Source organism: Cheilinus undulatus, linkage group 15, assembly GCF_018320785.1.
Source record: "Cheilinus undulatus linkage group 15, ASM1832078v1, whole genome shotgun sequence".
In the NCBI taxonomy this organism is placed as follows: Eukaryota; Metazoa; Chordata; class Actinopteri; order Labriformes; family Labridae; genus Cheilinus; species Cheilinus undulatus.
Genome location: NC_054879.1, coordinates 38,752,072 through 38,771,915, shown reverse-complemented (window position 1 = coordinate 38,771,915; position 19,844 = coordinate 38,752,072). Strand labels below are relative to the sequence as shown.

The window sequence follows — 19,844 nt, the reverse complement described above, 5'->3', positions numbered from 1 at the left end:
TTTGGTCACGAGTCCAAGTCAAGTCTCAAGTCTCCGATGGTTGTAATGAGCGTTCTGTGATCTGCCTCTGATGTCCAGTCTCTTCAGACCACTGCATTGTTCTATCTGAGGAATTTAAATCCTGTACTGTGTTATCACCATCAGTAGGGTGGGGTATTGTCTGTGGCCGGCTCGCCGTGGTGTGCGCGTGTGTACACTTACATATGAACAGGGCTTGACACTAACTTTTTTCACACCAGCCACTGTGACTAATGGCTACTTTCCACTCAGTGTTTCCACTTGCCACAGTTCTGTTATTGGGAATGTATGTGCTATATATCATATGTACAGTGCTTAACAAATTTAGTAGACCACCCTAACCCTAACCAAAGTAAGGTTTATGCCACAGCTGCCCTAAATTAACAGCATTGGTAATTACCAAAATCATTTTTTTATGTTTCTGCAATGGTTAATACACCAATATGTAGAAGCTCTTTAACCCAAATGATATTTTTAATGCTAAAATATTATTATTATTGTTATCCATGAATTTTCAAATGTACTGATTTACAAAAAAACCCTGAAAAAATAGTAAAGCACATTGGTTTCTTGATTAATATGTCAAATTATAGTTATTTACTTGCATTCCTGAATAGAAAAATGAGTTTTATGGGTTGAATGTCATGCTTGATTCATTTCTGACTTCTCAGAGAAGCCCAGAGAGCCGGCTCAGATTTGGGTGAATTCAGTTTGAAATCCCTCATTCCTGTTCAATATAGTAAAATGTGGAGAGCTCACTGAAAATGAAAGAATCCGCATTAAAGCACTTCATGATGCTGGATGATCTCTGAGACAAATATGACAGGTGGTCTAATAAATTTGTTAAGCACCGTAAATCTGCTATAAGATGAAACACATGCTCTTTCTCTTTTCCTTCATCAACATGATCAATATCAGCTCTCCTCTTAATAAAGCTCTTCTCTGTGTACATATGAAACACTACAGACACATGAGTCATACTTCACTGATAGATACAGACACTGAGACATTGGAGATGAAATGTTCTTGTTATTTGTCAGGTATATTTCTATAATGGTAGTCATTTTATACTAATACAAAAACTGTTAATGAACTGTTAATTCTGAAATAAAATAAACACTAAATGAGCAATTCTAATTCTCACTCGAATAGATCTTCAACAGAGTATGCTGAGTATTTCTCCCTCCTATCTCTTTAAGAAACTTCTGTCATCATTTATGGTGTAAATGTATTTATATGGGTAAAATCAAGCTAAATTTTACTTTATTTAGCTGAAATCTCCTGGACTCCTTAGTTAATAATTCATCTGTTACAGCCTCTTATCCATCTGTCTCTGTTTCTCACTGCCTCCATGAACTGTATTTAAAGTTTTAATGCTCCTATCGTCTTTTATGTCTGTTCATTATCAATAAGTGACAATGCAGAGATTCTAACATTAATTTGTTTGAAATTTAATTTGATATTAAGGGAATATCAACCATATCATAATTTAACATTGCACACACCCATGGCTCACTCAGGTGGCACAGCGACACACACAGCTGGAGCGCGCACACACACACACACAGCACTGACGCTGATCCTCTGTGGTCAGAGGGGAGCTTTAATGCAGGAGAAAAGAGTTAAGAAATTCTGAAACTTTTGCCCTCAACAGATTGAAGCTTGAAGTCTGCAGTCTGCACTACCAACATGTTAGCTTGTTTTCAGAGAAGGTGTGTGCGTGTGTGAGCGTCACGGTTGTGTGTCATATGCAGCATGAACAAAGACGAGGAAGAGAGGAGAGCAGCCGCTGGTGCTGCGTAAAAGACGCACGAACTGTCAAACAGAAGGGGAGGAAAGGGAAAAAGAGTGACAGGGGAACAAGAGATCATGATGGAAAAATTAAAAAAAAAACGAAGATTGCGCACGAGCCCCAAACCACTAGTCTGAGTGGAGTCATGAGTCTTTTGTGCAGGAGTCCAAGTCAAGTCTCAAGTCACTGATATGTGCGACTTAAGTGCGACTCACTTCCAAGTTGTGGACTCAAGTGCATTCTGATAGGACAGTGGTCAGCCTCTGAAATGTGGATGAGGTGTGTGGACAAAACCACAAGACCAACCTTTCCCAATATTAAGTGTGCTGTGGCCAGATTGGAAGTGTGGAAATATTCTGTTGCCCACCAAAAAACACAAATGAAACTGTGACATAGGACTAAAACTAAATGCTTAGAAAACTCTTTTCACATAGCATTAATGTCTCCGAAGAAATCAGGAAGCAAGCAGCATAGTACAATGTTTAATGAAATGTCACCAGTTAATTCAACACCAGTTAAACCATGACACCAGTTCTATATATGAGAAGAAAAAAAGACAAATGGATGACATGAGTTAAAACTTTTAGCTGAGTTGTTACTAGTATTGCAAATCCTTTGGTTTTTAGCCATTGTAAATGAACTCCTGCAGAATCTCCTGGGCTCACTAGGGGGGCCCAGCCCACATTTTGGGAAGCACTGCACTAGACTTCTGCTGCCCCATACTTAAAGTTTGCATATGTATTTTCAGGGCCTGCATACCTCAAAGATAACCAATACCAAACAGATCTGCAATGAACCTGAAAAATATGAGTTATAAACACAAATCTACACCACGCCTGTATGAACTTCTTATGACATATATATCTGAGCACAGCTGCTTTATTTAGATAACCATTAAACAGCAACAGACATATAGACACCTCACTGCCTACCTCTAAATGTTAACGTGAATGACTGAGGGGAACAGGAAGTGGTCAATGCTGTTCATCTGCCATGAAGGAAATAACATATCACACTCTTAGTGGAACATAAAGGTTAGCCACTAGAGAGTACAATATGCCACACATAAGTTCAGATTAGCATCTGTAAAATCTGGCTCATCAGAAACAAACCATTAAAATATTTTAGGTGTTTTTGTGATTAAAAAAGGACTTGAATAACCACATAGCTAGGCTCAGCTTCTGTTAAACAAACACTAAAGCAATCCTACTAATCCCACAAACCCCCAGTGGAAGCTTCCTGTTTGTAAATGTGTAGATGGTCTGAGTAAACTGCAAAACAGAATAGCTTTGTTGGACAACAAAGTTGTGAGAATCTGAAAACTTCTCAAAGCTGGTCAGTATTTGGTCTTATTAATTGCTAAATTTTCATTGCATTTACCGAGAGGAGCTATTAGCAGTTAGCATCGGAATATCTAGTGTTTAAACAGACAGAGAGATATTAATAAAGGAACCAACACAACCCCAACACAAAGATCCTATCAAAATTTTAGAGTAGCTAACAAAACCTGATAATTGTACATTCACGGTTACAGATGATGTTTTAATTCTTCAAAATATTCTTGAATCATGAACCCAAAAATCAAACTGTAGGAGCCATTTTAAGGTAGCGTTGACTTCTGTTTAGTTAAGTCAGAGTTATGTCACCCCTGAAATGTCCACATTAATATGAAAACAGACTAATGCAAATGCCCATCCTTGAGGATAATAAAGTTAGTAAGACAAATTTTATGATGGTTAAGACATACTTAGTGATTGGGTATGCTTAAATGGATAGTTAATGGCTGACAAGGCATTTAGCCAATCATTTTAAGGATCTCTGGGAGGCCAATCAGATTTCAGGGGGCCGTGTTGGCCCTGGCCACTACTGGCTCTGCCTCTAAAACACCACTGGTACTGCCGTTAGCCTTTGTAATCCATCAGGGCATTATAAATCAAACTTTGTTATTATTTTGGTTGCCAATATGTTTTTTATTTACAGTGTTGTCTTCATTCAGTCACAACAAACTCAATTCAGTAAATTTTTCCAATCAAAATGTTTGTTTACATAATGGAAGCTGTGCCTTGTGCTGAAAGAAAAAAGTACAATACAGCCAAGCACAAGCTTTATGTTCAAATGTGGGCCATATTTCATTTTATTTCTAGAATTTGCTGCAGGCCACCAAAAATGGGCTGCGGGCCGCATCTGGCCCCCAGGTCACAGTTTGGACACCCCTAGATAAGACTACGGGTTAAGTTTAGGGTTAGGATCCCAGTAGTTAAAGTCAAAAACGTTACCTGCAAAGCCTGATAGAAAAGCATTAAAAAGTCGAGTCCTCCAGAGTTTGTCCTTCATAAAAAAACAAAAAACAAATAGAGCTAACATGGCTTGGGCTAAAGGTAACGAAGCTACGTTAGCTACTACATAGGTTATGTAGCTGACCTAGCTAAAGCTAAAAAAGCTACGTTAGCTACATAAACTACATAGGTAATGTAGCTGTGTAGCTACACTGACTAAAGCTAATGAAGCTGCAATAGTTTGTTAACTTATGCTACACTTGCCAAAGCTAGACTTGTTTAGTTTAGACTTGTTACGTGAATGGTGGCTTGCTTCAGTTTTGTTATCTTTAGCTAAAGCTAATGCCTTAGCTTATGTAGTAATGCTGACTATGTAGCTAGTAAAGCTTTGTTATCTTTAGCTCAAGCTACAAAATAAAGCAAGCCGCTGCTCATCAAACTACTTCTTGTTTTTTCTCAGTTTATTTATGAAATGTGCTCAGTCTGTAATGTTTGTAATTTTGTTATTTCATGAATGTAATGACCAGACTTTGTTTATGAATAATGTAGAATTTGAAAAAAATCCAAAACACCAGCTGCTGAATAACATTTTGTTATAATACTCTTCCTGTCCCTTTTCTGCTATCTCACTTGCTGTAAATTGGCTAGCTAAGCACACACACGTTACACACACAGTTTACCCCCTGCTAAATACCTGGTGGGAGAGAAACAGAAACAGTGCAAATGCATTTTTTTATTTCTGTGATTTTTCCTTTTTCTTCAAAAGGGAAGAGGACGTTGCTGGAGTTTGTTGTTGATGAGTTGAAGTAGAGTTGGGTTTGGCTTAAGTGGAGCTGGGTTGAATGCAGTATACACAAACATTATCAGTAACCTTTTATTGTGAGTTTGGGACAAACAGGACAGATTTTAACACAGCATATTAAGAAAAATATTGTTTCAAAACACATTTAACATAGGCAGATTCCCTAAGTATAAAACTTCCAGTTCAAAAATCCCCACTGTTAATGCGCTGGTTTTAAACGCTTCAAGAAGAAGTAAAGGTTTCCAGTGTCCTTTGATCATCTGTTAATGGAGCATCTGGTTTGAAAGCTGAAATGTGAGCTAATGAAAATCACATTTTGACTTTTACTATAAACCATGTCCATGCCACTTGTTAGTCTCCCATTACAGTGTAGTGTCAGCTTAGTATGCATTGTAGATTGAGTTGAGCCTCTCCATGTACTGACTCCTCCGCTTATTTGTCCTCCTCTCCGTGCCTCTCTGCTGTTGAGACAAAGTAATACAAGATTCAGTGCTTTCTCAGAGACAAAACAGAGAGGTGGTTTCATCCTAGGATGTTTTTCTGACCTCTTCTGCTGACTCCACATAGGACTGGTCCTGGATTTGGTTCTGGTTTGGTGTCTTGGCCCTCAGTTTTCTGCAGAAATAGAGCAATTTTTAGAAAATGCAAGTGTTAGTGTAATTAGCAGACTCTGGGTTGGTATATCTTTTATAAAGTCACTCTGAATTCCTCCAAGGTCTTTAAAATTCTGTCATACTTCTTTGGATGTGTCAGACCCGTACCTATCGAGCCAAGATGAACATACCGAGCAACCATTAGGGGTAAGCCATAAATTCTCAAATGTTTTAGTGCATCTTTTTCCTAAAGAGTGCTGATAAAGAGAAATTATTTCACCACAATGAACAACTGATTAACCACAGAAAGAGAACCAGATCACTGTCGGCTGATTATCCATCACATCTAAAATCCTCCTGGGACTGATTGTTCGGTCCTAAAACTTCCCACCATCAGATTCTTCTACACTCAAAACATGTAGAATATTTCATGACACTTCCCAATGATAATTCTGTATTTTTGCCTGATTAGCAGCACAGCAATAGACAAAAGGCACCTCCATAACTACATACTACTATTGAGGAATATGTCACCATGGCTCAAGTGCGTGAATTGTTGGACCAGCAAAAGGACTTCTACAGAACATTGATCGAACAACAGGAAAAAAGCTTAAAGACTTGTGTACAGATCATTGTTGACTCTTCAAACAAGAGGATTGATGATCTGTCAAAGCAAGTCTATGATTTCAAGGTGAGTCTGGAAATGACTCAAAAGGTGTTTGATGATTTTAAAATCTCATGTAAAACTTGGTTCAAGAACTGCAGTGAAACCAGAGCAGATATGGACACAATTTGCAAGAGCTTGATCTCAATCACAGACAAGACAGAATATCTGGAGGGCCAGTCTAAACACCATAATATTGTTGTGGATGGCATTAAGGAGTCTATTAGAGAAAAAGTTAGTGAATCTGAAGAAAAAGTGAGAAAGCTCTTCAGTGAAAAACTACAACTGGATCATATGAAGATAGAGTTGGAGTGGGCCCACAGGACTGGGAAGCCAGTGACACCAGAGAAGCCCAGGCCCATTGTGGTCAGATTTCTACGGCTAAAGGACAAGCTTGCTGTTCTGGACAAAGCTAAAAACTTGAAGGGCTCAGGCATTTTCATCAATGAGGACTTTCCTGAAGCCGTTCGGCAGAGAAGAAAGGACCTACTGCCAGCAATGAAGGCAGCTCGAGAGAGAGGTGACATTGCATATTTGAGATATGACAAACTTATTGTCCATCCACCTACCACAAACCATTCGCAACAAAGGAAGGCCAGTGCTTAGACTTTGTTTCTTTAGTTTCTACCATTAGGTTCTTATATATATATATATATATATATATATATATATTTTTATTTTATAATATTTTTTTTTTTTTTTTTTTTTTTTTTTAATTTTTTAAATCAAACTTTTCACTTCCATTTTCTTTTCCTCTTTAATACTCACTATGGACTACAATAAATCCAATTTCGAAGGTCAAACCTTGAACCCCTTTGATGCCTCCAACATTGACTCTTATAATCTTGATGTTGACCCAGATCTAAATTTTTTTTCATCACTTGATACCTCAAACCTCTGTAGTTTTTATAATGAAACCCAGTTTAATGACTTATGTGTTTCTATGCCTACTAATGTATTCTCTACTTTTCATCTGAATATAAGAAGTCTTTCTAGTAATGATGACAAATTCCTTCATTATATATTTTCACTTCAACATACTTTTTCTATTATTGCCCTGTCAGAAACATGGCTTAAAGAGGATTCTAAAGATATTTTTGAATTACCTAAGTATAATTCAGTTCACTATCTAAGACAGAATAGATCTGGAGGTGGAGTATCTCTGTTTATTCATGATGACTATGAGTTTAAAATTAGAAATGATCTCTCTCTGAAATCAGATAAAGCTGAGATGGAATCTGTTTTTATAGAACTCTTTAATTCTAATGGAAAGAACATTATCATTGGTGTTATTTATCGGCCACCTGACTCTATCATCAAAGATTTTAATGAAAGTTTGTCTTGTTCTCTTGACCTGATAAACAGTGAAGAAAAACTCTGCTATATTTTAGGAGACTTCAATATAAACTTTTTCAACAATAAATCAGATACTGTGGATTTTCTCAATATTCTTTATTCTAGTTACTTTTTTCCTCTCATACATAAATCTACACGAGTTAAAGAAAACTCAGCAACTCTTATTGACAACATCTTTACTAATTCTTTGAATGAGGGAATGAAATCTGGGGTCTTGTATTCAGACTTATCAGATCATTTTCCCATATTCCAATACTCTTTAAAAAAGGTGAATAGAGTTAAACATACCAAGAAAAATATGCAGAAAAGAATTATGAGTAAATCAAATATTTCAAATTTAAAGAAATGCTTGCCAGTATTCCATGGGATGACTTATATAAAGAAAACAATGCAGATCTTGCATATCAAAATTTTATTGAAATCATTGGTTCTTGCTTTAATGTATGTTTTCCAATAGGCAATTCTAACAAGAAATACAGTCAAGACTTTAATAAGCATTGGATTACAGCTAAGTTACCAAAACTATTGAGGAAAAAGAACAAACTATATAGAAAATATATTTTAAATCCTACTCCTCTTACTCATGGTATATATAAATCCATTAGAAATAAATATATTCATTCCATTAGATCTGCAAAAAAAAAAAAAAAAACTTCAGTGAAAATTTTCAGAAGTGTTCAAAAAATATTAAAACTACATGGAAGGTGATAAATCAACTACTGCAGAGAGAAAATACAACATTAGAACTACCTTCTGTCTTTTTGGATGGGGAAAATTCTTTTGATAATTTATTTGATATAGTTAACAAAGTTAATAGTTTCTTTGTTAATATTGGGTCTGAATTGGCAAATAAAATTCATACTTGTCAAGGTAATCCATTGGATTTTATTCCAAATGGGTTTCCAATTGTTTCATCTTTTAAGCCACCTGATTTTCAGGAGATAAGTGACATAATTGATGAACTAAAAACATCTTCTGCTGGCCATGACAACATTTCTGCATTCCTTGTCAGGTGAAAGAGTCAATATTGCAGCCTCTTGTTCACATCTTTCCCCTGTCTTTGAAATCAGGTGTTGTACCAGAGGATTTAAAAGTTGCCAAAGTTATTCCTTTGTTTAAATCAGGTGATACACATTGTTTTAATAATTATAGACCTATATCTATTTTGCCTTGTTTTTCGAAAATATTAGAGAAAATTATTTACAAAAGGATTCTTTTTCATTTAGATTCTAACACAATTCTTTGCAAGCACCAGTATGGATTTCGCAGAAATCACTCCATGTATATGGCTCTGCTTCATCTGACTGACAAAGTCACCTCTGCACTTGATAATAATGAATTTGCTTGTAGTATATTTTTAGACCTCTCAAAAGCATTTGATACAGTTGACCATCATATTCTTTTGGACAAACTGCATAAATATGGTTTTCATGATACTACAGATGAATGGTTAAAAAATTATCTTTTTAACAGAAAACAGTTTGTCTGTGTTCAGGGTTGCTATTCTGACAAAGCTAGATTATTCTGTGGGGTTCCACAAGGTTCCATTCTTGGACCTTTATTATTTCTCATTTACATAAATGACTTATCTGTGGTGTTTATTTTGTATTTGAGTGTTTTATTTTGATAACTTCCGGTTTCCGGAGCTGGTTGCTGGCTGGTAACTTTCCTCTGCTTCTCCTGAGGCTTTCACCCTGCCCCCGGTGCTGTGGAGAGTCACACCTGCAGCATATCACCTAATTGACTCGTGCTACTTAAGACCGGCTGCAGCTCTCTACAGCGCCTGAGTCTTGTCTACCTTACCACATGGTAAACGTCTGCTCCAGGCTCCTTCTCGAGATCCTCCAGAGAAGTTTCTAGATTCATTCAAGTTATCTCCAGTGTTTGTATTTTTCTTGTGCTTGTCGCTAACGTGCCTCTCCTCCTTCTTCCAGTGCCTCCTGCTCAGATCACCACAGCCAGCTCCAGCACACTCTCACTCCCTCCTGGACTCTTGGAATCCCCCTCCCCTCTTCACTTACCTGCACAATAAACTGTTTAAAACTGCTTCCGTCTCCGCACCTGAGTCCTACCACTACACAATCATCACTTTATCTAGTGTTTCAGATAGTGTTTTGCCAATAATGTTTGCAGATGACACAACCTTAGTTCTATCTCATCCAAATTTCAGTTCTTTAATTAAGAATGCTAATACTGGTTTAACTGCTTATGCTGATTGGTTCAGATTAAATAAACTATCTTTGAACATAAAAAAATCAAATTTTATTATTTTCAGTGGTAAAAAGTCATATAACAAGAACCTATCTCAAATTTCAATTGAGTCTGTTAAGATGCCACAAGCGTCAAATACAAAATTCTTATTATTGATGAGACTTTGAGTTGGAGAGAACATATTGACTGGGTTAACAGAAAAAGAAATAAATCTATTGGTATAATAAGGAGGGTTAGTCACCTGGTCACCACAAATTGTCTCCTCACTCTTTACTACAGTTTACTTTATCCTTATTTTTTTAGATTGTAATTTAATTTAGGCAAGTACATCTCCTACTACTCTTCACAAAACTTTGGTCCTCCAGAAACATTTTGTTAGCATTGCAACCCGGTCTGAGTCACGTACATCATCAGTTCCTCTAATGAAGAGACTCAAAATTCTTACCATTTATGACATTAATGTTTTTCAAATATGTGTATTTATTTACAAGATACTTTCAAGTGAGGGGAATATTCCTGAACAGTTTAAAATATATTTCAAAGAAAACTCACTGGTTCATTCTTATTCTACCCGTCATTCTTCTGATCTTCATCGTCCAAAAATTCTTACTTGCAGAGGTCAATTTTCATTCAGGTATAGAGGTAGCAAACTATGGAATAGCTTTTCTCATCTGCTAAAGAAATGTTCCTCTACAAATTGTTATAAAAGATGTTTAAAGGATCATTTAATAACTGCTTTGAAATAGTTTCTCTTTTTCATGTCAGTTATGTGTACATTTTTTAAATTATTTTTTTTGTTTTTGTTTTTTTTTTGTCTTTATCCCTTGAGTCATTGGCAATACAATCCCTCATAGAACTCACACACAGTCATACACACCACTCACATTTTCTATGTAATCTTCTTATTTTTTATTATTTTTCTTTCTTTTTATAATTGTTGTTGCTAGTTTGTCATAACTTCCGAGTAACTTGTTTTTTGTTTATTTTTATTTATTTATTATAATTTTTTTCTTTCTTTTTTTTTTGTATGTTATACGTGCATATAATATTGTGTAACTTTAATATCCTTTAGATGGAGGCTTCAAATAAGCCCTTTGGGCTTTTTGCCTTTCCCTGCACCTCATATAATTTGTCATCTTTTGTGTATTTCATAATTGTGCAAAATAAATAAAATAAAATAAAATAAAATATGTATTTTCATCTACTGCCGTGAAGTAAAACAGGAAAAATGACTGATTTGCATATCTAGGTATGAAAGGCCATTTTTTAAAATTACAAACATTTTTAATACTGACAGGTTCTACACAACTAACTTAAGAAAAGTCAACACAGACTGACTGTAACATTTTATTAATGTAAAGTTAGACATAAATGTGAAACCACTCTCATGATTTAGCCTAATGGCATTGTTAGAGTTAAGGACAAATGTCTATTTCCAAAAACAGTGATACAAATATCAATACCAATATTTTCTAACAACTTTATTGTGCCAGATCTTTTGATCAACTTCCGTCTTGCCAGAACAACCAGTTAAAGACGTTGTTTCAGGATGGTAAAATCCAGAAAACAAATTAATATTTTCTAGTTTTGATCAGGACTGAAGCTGATTTAAAGATCTAACCCCAAAAAAGTTGTTTACATTTTGATATGTAATATTTGTATGGTGGTTTTTGGAGTAGGCCAATTTAGGTCCTTAACTGACTTAATATGTAGTCAATTTTAAATCAGACACTGCATATAAAAATTACTAATTCATCAAAGTTAATTTTTTGCCAATCTTTGACATATCCAATAATGTGATTTTAAAAGAATCCATCAGCCTCCATTATGTATTATTGTGCAAACAGCTCACTTTTTCTGTATTTTCTCGTCGTGGTGAAACGACGTAACCGACAGGCAGGTAAAGGGTTAAAATAACGGCTGTCCAAAAAAAAAAACTGCATCCTTATTATCTCTTTCTAAAATTCCAATATTTTGCTTGTAAAACAGTTATTCTTGGATGGTTGTCGGCTTTCACTTTGGGTGTAGACCTACTTTAAAAGTAGATCGCAGACTTTAACATGAGCTTAACCACAAAAAAAGAAACTTGTTATGGATTGAAAAGGAAATAAGTGAACTGTTAAAAGGTGATATTTGATAACACAAATTACAGGTGATTTTTAACTTGCCCTCTAAGCTGTCTGAGTTTTTTTAAAAGGGAAATGGAGAAATGGTTAAGGAGCAGGAGCAGTGATGAGCTTATTTTACATCACTGTGGCTGCAGGGAGATGCTGATGTGGCTGAAACAACATTTGTTGAACAGGACAACAAAGCATGCAATTTATCATGAAGTAAAAAAATTTGGTATTAATTGTAGATCAAAGGTGATCGCAATTAATGTGATTAATCTTGATAGCCCTAGTTAAAATGTTTAAATATGTGGTACTTTTAATCATAAATTAAGTTGATTACAAGTGTTAACCCATAAAAAGTTGGTAAAAAATTTCTATATGTAATATTTTTATGTCTGCTTCAGAGGTAGCCATTTATTCATCCATAATGGCCTTAATGTAAAAGAACTGAAGTGATACCAGAGGGTTAATTGTGTACGTGACATGTTGCACGTGTCAGACTTGACAAGTCTATTTTGCTGCATTTGCCTTATTACAGTTAGAATAATCATGCATCCCGCTTTGATCGGGACTGTCTTGTTTTCAAGCTCCATGCACCAAGTCCCACAAATGTCTAAGAATGACTAATATGTCCTTGTTTTGATCAGACCCAGTCCAGTTTAAATACAGACCATTTCTATGCTTGCAACACTAATTTTTCTCTAGATAAGATAACATAAGATAAAGTAAGATAAAATCAACTTTAATTGATCAAAAATTGTACCATCCATTGTTAAGGTTACTTACTTAGATCCTTGGATGAGCAGGTTGATTGTTCTGTGATCAGTTGATAAGGCCTTAAGGGGCCATTAGGGGGAGGTATTACATAGGATCCCACATAAGCTCGTCACAGACTCGTGTGTATTTCTAATGCAAGATATGTTTATTGAACAAGTTTATTTTTCCTTTGGATGGTTTATATTAGAGCAGTAATAACTAAGCGGACTAAAAAAAAGTTTAGAAATTCATTTGTATTTGACTAAGTCAAAGAGGACACTTGCCTTTAATATTTTAGCTTTGTGTTTCTTCATCCTTTTTCACTACCATTCCCCCATTTTCAGGGTACAGCAGGTAAGCTGTGATTGAGCTTAATATTAAATGCATAGAAGTGACGTCTGATCTGAAACAAAAACAAATGTACTCGTATGTTTAGAAAGAGAAAGTCTTACTCACCTGCAGAGGCAGATGGCTGAAATGATGCAACACAGGAACACTGCCATCCCAGATGGGAGAAAGTAGTGAAAGAAATACTGTGTTAAACTGCCACCTGCAAAACATATGAGATGTTAAAGGCATTATGTTGCAGTTTTAGTAGATAGCATGGCTGCTGTATCAATGTTAAGCCTGACTTTGAGCTCTACCTACCTTCAGGTTTCTGCAACACTGTTAAATTCCATCGATAAGACTTAGGCCCCCTCCTTTCAGTTATATTACATATATAGAGTCCTTTATCGTCATCCTGAACATTAGAAATAATCAGCTTTGAAGGTGAGTCTATTTCTATTTTCACTCTGTCAGATGAAAAGTTTGAAAAAGTCTGGTTCTTTGAGAAAAGATGTGAAAAAAGAAAATTGTCTTTGGTCCACCTGACTTGGCTTGTATCTGTCCTGGATGTGTTGCAAATGAATGTTTTAGAATCGCCCCTGTACACAGGCACATCTGTATGGACCTTTGTGTAATTCTCTGAAATAGAAGGAAAGAAGAATAAACATACATTAGATTAGACATTTAGCCCAGAGGAAAGCATACATCACATTAAAAACAAATCCCTCCTCTACCTGCAAAGACTTCACTCATAAACAACAGTGAGAGCAGAGCTGCTTGCTTCTGGCGATGCATGATGACCATCAAACAGACTGACAGTTCATCGACTGACAGTTCAGTGTCATTGTGAACAGGGGAGCAGAGAAGAGGAAGTGGTTTTCAGTTGCTTTAACTCATGCATGTGTGAAAACTTTTGGAAAATGTGTTGCCACCTTTATATCATACAGAACTAAACTGTGAAAAAAGTTACAAGCTGATTTGTTTTTTTATCTCTCTTTTTTAAACTGAAATATACAGTATAGTTTCGAAATGTGCACAGTTCGGCTGCAAAAACTGATTTCACCCACATAGTTTTATTTTGTAATCATACTTCCACATGATGTCAAGGTTATAATGCAGACTGTCCTGTTCTCAGTTATTCCATGTTATTAAACTTTGAATTAAAAAAACAAATAATGCATTTGTTATGCATCAAAATTGCGAAATTTCAAATTTTAAGGATCAGCAGTCTTTATTGTCCAAGAAGACATTCTTATATTAATCAGTAAAAACACTGGAGTAAATCATAAATTAAATGAGGGCTGTAATCCATGTAGCTGCTTCAGGTCAGGGCCCTGTTGCTGTGCGTGCTGTCTCACTTTCATGTATAATTTATCAGTACTGATATTGAGATCCTAATAAATTGTGAGCCTATAAATTGAATTAGCCTCTTTGGATTTTTTTTTTTTCTACAAATTAGTGTAAATTAAATAAAGAAATGTAATGTTAAATTAGTGGCTGCATTTATATTAACCCTTTTTGAGTCAGTATGTAGTAGATGCAACTTTGGCTGCAATCACAGCACTGAGTCTGTGTGGATATATGTCTCTTAGGCTTGCACATCTGCACTGCAATTTTACTCCATTCTTCTTTGCAAATCTGCTCAAGCTCTGCCAGGTTGCACTGGGATCAGGCTGAACAGCCTGAGACAACCCATCCATCCATTTTCTAAACCGCTTATAGGGAGGAAGCTGGAGAACCCAGAGAGAACCCACACATGCATGCATGACAGAACATGCAAACTCTGCATAGAAAGACCCTGACCGGGGAGGAAACCAGGGACCTTCTTGCTGTGAGGCAACAGCGCTAATCCCTGCGCCCTCCATGCAGCCCTCCACTGACAACATCCAGTATTTTGCTTTATTTTTCTGCATTCATTTTACCTTCTACCTTTTCAAGCCTTCCAGGGCCGGCTGCTGAGAAGCATCCCCACAGCATGATGCTGCACACCACTGTGTTTTACATTGTGGATGGTGTGTTTGTGGTGGTGGCAGTGTTTGATGTCTTTTATAGTGTCTTGTCTGATTGCCAAAATGCGTTCAGATAAATGTAATTACACTTTCAGTTTACGCTTTTCAGGGTAAAATCACAGTTTGGCATTTACTGTTTGTGGAGAACTCACCTGTTTGTTCAGAATGCTTTCTTCTTCTTTTTTTATTCGCAGTTCAGATATACAATGAATCAAGTCACTAGTAGGGAGATTTACTGCGATAAAAGGCATGTAGATAGGTGCTGTAGCAGGGAGACGAAGCCAACATGCAGCACAGGCACCTGGAATAAAGGCCTTGACAGAACCGGTTGGATCTGGCATGTTCTGCAGATGTTGCAACACAGTCTGTGGTTATTGGGACAGAGACCTAAATGCTGAAGATATGACAAAACCCTGTTACTTTAAGATAATGCAATGCCAATGGGCCAGTGGCACAAAAAGTCAAAGTGTGCTTCCTGTTTGTGCCACTATAAAGTAGACTGAAATATTTCAAGCAAATTAAAAACTTTTACTCACATATTTTTGGGCGTGAAGGTAGTAACCTAAGTGCAAATGGATAAATATCTGTGTTTTTCTTTTTTGCTTTATTTCTATTTATTATCATGGCATTATTGCATTAATGTTTTAATTTTAAAAATGCATTCATAATGGTCTATGGATTTTATTCGGATTTAGGGAAGATCATAAATGTACAGAGGGGGACATGAGCTGAAAAAAATCAGTTGTGCAGAGGAACCTATCCTGTCAGCGTGGGAAAGTTTCCTCTCCTGGGAATTCAGCATTCTTAGAGGACAGTTTTACATGTGCACAATGTTTTATTCTTGTGTCTTCTGAGCATGGGGATCTAGCTCATGCTTACAGGATAGTTTCTGGTGCAATAATGCTCATATGGTGTAATCGAGAAAACATCACGTGTGCATTTAAAGCTTTCTCGTCAGCGTGGGAAACTCAAATAAAATCATCATGCTCACAGGATGATTTCTCACAGACACCATATATTTTCTGATGTTCACTTGAAACTTTTTAATTTTTTTTCTGTCCATATCCCCTCATATAAGTGTTACTGCAGAATAGTTTACCTGATACAAATACTATCATCAATTATATCCAAACCAGTCTTGCAAAAGTTTTCAAGACACCTCAAAATGTCTCTCATTTCCTTTATTTATGCCTGCACCCACAGATGGTTCCACATCCTCAGTAGAAAGAAAACAGGAAGTTCACACTTTTAAAGCTAGCAAACAGAGCCCATGCAGTTCAAGAGACAGAGTGTTAAGAGTTTTACAGCTAAAGACCAAGATCTTAGGATAAGGCCTTCTACTCAGATGATCATTTTAACAAGATAGAACTATGCCAGTCCTTGTGCTACATGTGAAAATGAGGGTCAAACAGAGCATTTATCAGGCTTTGATATGTACGGGGAAAGGGAAGGAAAGGTGGGCACGGAAAAAGAGTAAAAGCTGAAAAGCTTTGAAGATGTGTTTGGTGAGGAAGTTTATTAATTTCAAAGTTCACCAGCAGAGGATGCTGTAGTCACTTTCTTTACTCATATCCCAGAACAGTTGACATTTTTTATTTTTAAGAGGATTAAAGAAAATATTCAGAGAATCATATTGAAAAGAAAAAGTAGTTTGTTTTAAAACTGTGATGTTTTGGTTGTCAGTTTTGATCATCCATGCACAAACCAGGAAAGTTTTCATCTGTCAAGGTCTTTTCAAAGTGAGCCCCGGCTGCTACAGTGGTTTATCTGTCATTTTTATAATATTTCAGCCTCTTTTCTTTGTGGGACTGCAGCAGTAAGGCTGTGTGAGAAAATGACAGGAAACAGTTGGTGTAATGGTACTCATTATGTCGTCAGTTACATAAACCTCCATCTAAACCATAGTTGATTCAAAGATCCCAATCTGATTGGCGGAATATAATAGCTACTTTCAAAAGGGAAGGAGAAAGACAGATAAAGGAGAAGGAAGGAATTTAAAAAGCTAAATGGAATGTAAATGAAAGACAGAGATGAAGAATAAGAGTACAAAAGAAAAAAGGAGAAAGAAAGAATGTTAACCTATAGAGGGAGTGAGAATGAGTGAACGAAAAGGAGTCGGGAGAAAGTGAGCATATAACTGAAAGAACAATGAGATAAACAAAGAATCAAAAAAAGTGAAGCAGATAACAATTGTGCATGCTGATTTCATTAGCATGGAATTGCAAACATCCACCCTTTTTTGGTTTGTTCAGTCATTTTGTTTGATACATTATCCATATTGGGGCTGCAGAGCAGTGCAGGGGTTAGTGCTGTTGCCTCACAGCAGTAAGGTTCCTGGTTCACTTCCAGGTCTGAGCCTTTCTGTACAGTGTTCACAAGTACTCCCCATGCACATGTGGGTACTCTGGCTTCCTCCAAGGTTAACTGGTGACTGTAAGGTCACATTCACACCTCACCCTAGGTGTGAATGTGAGTGTGTCTGGTTGTCTGTCTTTATATGTCAGCCCTACGTTTGACTGGCAACCAGTCCATACCTGACACATACCACATACCTGCACCCTTAAACCTAGCCAACTCTATGAGGTAGATTATTAGCTAAGTTGACTACCTAAGGGGGTTGGCTGGCTACTTGTATGACTGGCTAACTACATTATCTTCCTGGTTAACTATCTTGCTAGTTACAATAGCTCAGACCTTTTAGCCCTCTACCCCAAAATAATGGTTACAGAGACTGGGGACCCCTACAGGGGTTAAAATATATGACGTGAGCCCAGCCATGGATGAATATCGTGTGAAGGGGACATATTTCCCCCTTTAAGATAAGTTTATATTGGTCTCAGAGGTCTCCCAAAACATGCCTGTGGAGTCTGTTGCTAAAAAAAAACAACTCTCCAGTATTGGATTATTATACGTCTAAAAAACCCCTCTGTATTAGCCCTGCTGTGTCTGTGGCTTTAAATGTCACTGAGCTGTCTGACTCCGCCCCTGACTCCACCCCTCTCCCGAAATAGATGGGGCTTAATGGATGTGGCTCTCCTGATCTTCCTCTCAGCTGGTGGCTAAGAGGAAGATCAGGAGAAGAGGGTGGAGCTTTCTTCCCAATGTGGAGGGCAAACAGAACCTGGGGGCGGTGCTAACTCCCAACATAACATCATGAGGGGAAAATCTGAGAACAGCTTGTTTTAGCACACATATTCTGAAAGGTGGAGAAAGGGAGGGTGATTCTTGGGGGGGATATGGACAGGCTAGGGGTACATATTTTTGTTAGAAAAGCCTCAAAAAGTGTATTTTGCATAATATGCGACCTTTCAAAAACACAAGCTACTTTCATTTCAGCATTAGTCTTAGCTAATGACCATGGTTTTATTTTAAATTATACATTTTTCTATTAAATGCCCTGCCGACTCCTGGACGTTTCCAACCCCCACTTTATGAACCACTGCATTAGCTAACTGTTCATTTCCACCAAGTTTCTTGATTGAAATCTGCTGCTGTTGCTTATAACACATAAGCTAGTTAGCGGATGCTAACACTAGCTAGCGCGCTAGCATGCAAACAGTTCAACATCCGCTACATTACCAATATGTTGTTCACTAAGTGTGCGGAGTTACCATCATTCTAAACTCAGTTCTCTGAGGTTTTTTAGAGTGCCAGCAGTAGCTACACTGCATTTGAGTATACTTCTCAGTGTGGATGCAATATGCATACTTGTGCTTTCAAATGTTTAGTATTCAGAACAAAAGTATGTGACTTGGGACGCACTGATTTTTTTTCCTCCTACTAAGCTTACCTGCAAGTTACATAAGCTCACTAACTTGCAAAATATTCGTCATTTTTATTGGATATTTGATGTACTTTGTACTTTTACACAATTGGATTAGCTTGCTAGCTGGCTAAGTAGCTAGCTATTTTAGCCTACAGGCTAGTTAAGTAGGCTTATTACCTAGCTTCACTAGCTAACTATTAATGTTTTTATACATTAGTTGACCACACTTGATTAGCTTGCTTGTTGTGTTACCCACTAGCTATGTTTTCTTCATAGATTGCTAACTAGCTAGTTACATTAGCATACTAACTTTCACTCATAACTTAGTGGTTATTTTTATTGGATATGTGATGGTACTTAAAAAACAAATGGATTAGCTTGGTTGTTGGAAAAACAGCTAGCTATTTCAGCTTGTTTGCCAGCTAAGTTTGTTAACTTGCTAGTTGCATTAGCTATTTTTTTATCTACACTATTTGGTAGCTAAAATAAACATAAATCAAGTTTGTTTAAACATTAGACCCAGGAGACCGGGATCCATGATGGATTTGACCCTTCACAGTCCTCAAAGGTCAAATAGGATTTTTCTCTTCATCTTCTATAGGCTATATCTGTTTCTATATCAATATATAGGCCACTAATGCTAATGTTACAGGTTTAGCTAGTCACAACATGAGAGCTTTGATAAAAGCAAGATTTGCACAGGGAAACAGCACAACAAACAAGTACGCACTCATGAACATATCCGCATAGTAACACACAAGGCATTTTTATCACTAAATACAGTTGAAGTGTTTCAATAAAATTATCCTTTTGCATCTGGCCTGTTTCGTCTTGTATATTGCACTATGTAGTTGAAACGTTTTTATTCCTTTATTTGATTATTACTATGCTTAATGACTGAAAAGCTCCTCGTTACTCTGCAGTTATACAACTCTCCTCTATTTTCATTATAGTTCCCAAAAAAAGCACCCCATCATTTTCCACCAGGATTCATTAGTACTCCATGTACTGTGTTTATTCTGTAATAACTTTATGCCACTTTCATTGTGATATAGAGATAAAATACCTTAATAACTTTTATAAATCCTGCAAATTAAAAGTTCCTTTCCTCAGCATATCTCTCCCAGCTCTACTCCCTCAGGGTATTTTAATAATTTGTACAC

General features: G+C 36.6%; 1 protein-coding gene across 2 annotated transcripts; it reads right to left on the bottom strand.

The window, feature by feature from the left end:
• Positions 1-5,084: 5,084 nt before the first annotated feature.
• Positions 5,085-13,703, bottom strand: LOC121523088. 2 transcript variants are annotated; one of them, XM_041807845.1, is made up of 5 exons: positions 13,641-13,703; positions 13,228-13,545; positions 13,036-13,129; positions 5,434-5,503; positions 5,085-5,349 (listed from the first exon to the last, which is right to left on the bottom strand). In XM_041807845.1, the coding sequence occupies exons 1-5, from the start codon at positions 13,699-13,701 to the stop codon at positions 5,269-5,271; spliced, it is 624 nt and encodes a 207-aa protein (XP_041663779.1). In that variant the 5' UTR covers positions 13,702-13,703; the 3' UTR covers positions 5,085-5,268. The 2 variants fall into 2 exon arrangements, with proteins under 2 accessions (XP_041663779.1, XP_041663780.1); XM_041807846.1 differs by having other exon boundaries at positions 5,085-5,346.
• Positions 13,704-19,844: the final 6,141 nt, after the last annotated feature.